At 41.1% G+C, this 1824-nt stretch overlaps 1 protein-coding gene across 1 annotated transcript in view; it reads right to left on the bottom strand.

Moving 5' to 3' along the window:
• LOC103461913 (nucleolar protein 4-like) overlaps nt 1-1824 on the bottom strand; it is a 73887-nt gene that overhangs the window by 9645 nt on the left and 62418 nt on the right. Inside the window, exons 5-7 of the mRNA XM_017309436.1 lie at nt 1682-1820; nt 684-872; nt 1-114 (exon numbers count right to left, since the gene is read on the bottom strand). Coding sequence (XP_017164925.1) covers nt 1-114; nt 684-872; nt 1682-1820 — 442 coding nt within the window. The remainder of the gene's footprint in view (nt 115-683; nt 873-1681; nt 1821-1824) is intronic.

The raw sequence follows: 1824 nt of genomic DNA, 5'->3' as shown, positions 1-1824 counted from the left end.
GTGAAAAGCTTCGAGGCGCATCCTCTTGGCGGCGTTGCGGGATTCGCTCTCGCAGGCGGCGGCCAGGATGTTTTCCGCCATGGCCGAGGTCAGGTGAGGTGGAGTCGGGCGGGTCTGGAAGCAACACGGCGTTAGAGAGACTTTTATGCACTAGTTATGTCAGTTCTGTCCTATTAAAGCAGAAAAATGTGAAACAAGTTTTATTTACTGGAAGCAGTGCTACATTCGACCACAGGGGGGCAGTAGAGACATTACAATTAAAGCCTCATCAGTTCAGGTTTATGGCGTTTTTACCCTTTAAATGACCGAAATGACCCTTAAAAATATGYATTTATTAAAAATAAATCAAAGTAATGTAAAAAACTGACAAATAAATTWATGTATTTAAGTGTATCAAATAAATGCAGATCAATTAGTTAAATAAAACCTAGCATGTAAAGCTTACTAGTTCTTGTTTTGTGAAATTTTAAAAACCATAATCTCGTCATTGTTGTTTTTTGAGGTTTTATTTTTAGAATAAGCAAAGGAAAATATGTATTTTAATGAAATGTTACATATTTACAATAAATAAGAAAATTATACCATGTGTACTTAATGGTATTGCAGCTAAAAGATAAAAAGAAAAACCCTGAGTAGTAAAACCAACATTCCTTGAACTTTTTAAACTGTTCTCGTTAGCGCACCTCCATGCCGTTCTTCTTCATGCGTCGGCAGGATTTGAGGTAGGTGCGAATGCGCTTGCGGGCGCGTTCCTGGAATTCTGGGAATTGTCTGCTGCAGGACTCGATGATGGCTTGGATCTTCTCCTTGGGCTGCTTGGAGATCGGAACCATTCGGTCCAGGTTCTCATCCACAAACAGGCGAACAAACATCTGAAACAGAACATGGCTGCTGATAAAACAGAGTCGCCTCTATCCCTGCTCAGGAAACTGGCAGTACTCACATATTTTTAAACAAAAATGCAAAAACTAATGTTATTGTGATTTATTTTTACATTTTCCAAACTCAAACTCAGGTAAGCATGCRTACCGCATGGTTAGCGCCCTGACCAGATGGTCTATCAGTGTTTATTACACATGCGCCTGTATTACACATGCCGTTTAGCACCGCTAATTATAATGCTAGCTGCGCTAACCCTAAAGCACTAAACATAAATATTAGTTCCACTAACGCTAAACCAACATGCTATTTAGTGGAAGCTAGTGCTGAAGCTCACCATGCAGCGTTTACAATTTATCTTGGAAAATTAATTCAGAGGAAGTAAAGTGTGCTGTTACCAAATTAGTAAAACCCCTAAAGTGCTCAGAAAAAAATTAGGTCAGCTWTTAGCGCAGTAGCGGATTAGCGGAAGTGTAGCAACAACGGTACTGGCAAAAACCAGAAGCAACWCAACGTGCTGCTGATAAAACCAGTGATCACAAACATCAGTTCCACCAAAGCTACACCAACACACCAACATGCTACTTAGCTGAAGCTAACGCTAACGTGCTAAATTCTAACATTTTGATACCCACTATGTAGCAAGCTAGAATTTGTGTTGGAAAAGTTAATCTAGGGGAAACTAATTGTGCTAAATTWGTTTTGTGCTGATAAACTGTGGAWTTTTATAGAATTTCTGACGTTTTTTTACCCTAAAAATTAGAAACTTTAGTTCAAACTGCTGGATTTCCTCCCGACTTACATTGAAGGCCTTTAGTCTCTCAGGGTCGACGCCCTCCGTGTCGTTGATCTTGTCGTTGTCGTCATGGTCGTCGTGGTCGTCGTCGTCATCGTCGGGGGCGACCTGGTTGCCGTGGCGCCCCATGGTGAGGTCTTCGGCGCTCA

Source organism: Poecilia reticulata, linkage group LG2 (genome assembly GCF_000633615.1).
Source record: "Poecilia reticulata strain Guanapo linkage group LG2, Guppy_female_1.0+MT, whole genome shotgun sequence".
NCBI classification, from domain to species: Eukaryota; Metazoa; Chordata; class Actinopteri; order Cyprinodontiformes; family Poeciliidae; genus Poecilia; species Poecilia reticulata.
Note: the sequence above shows the minus strand (reverse complement) of the source record. Positions and strands in the feature narration are given on the sequence as shown.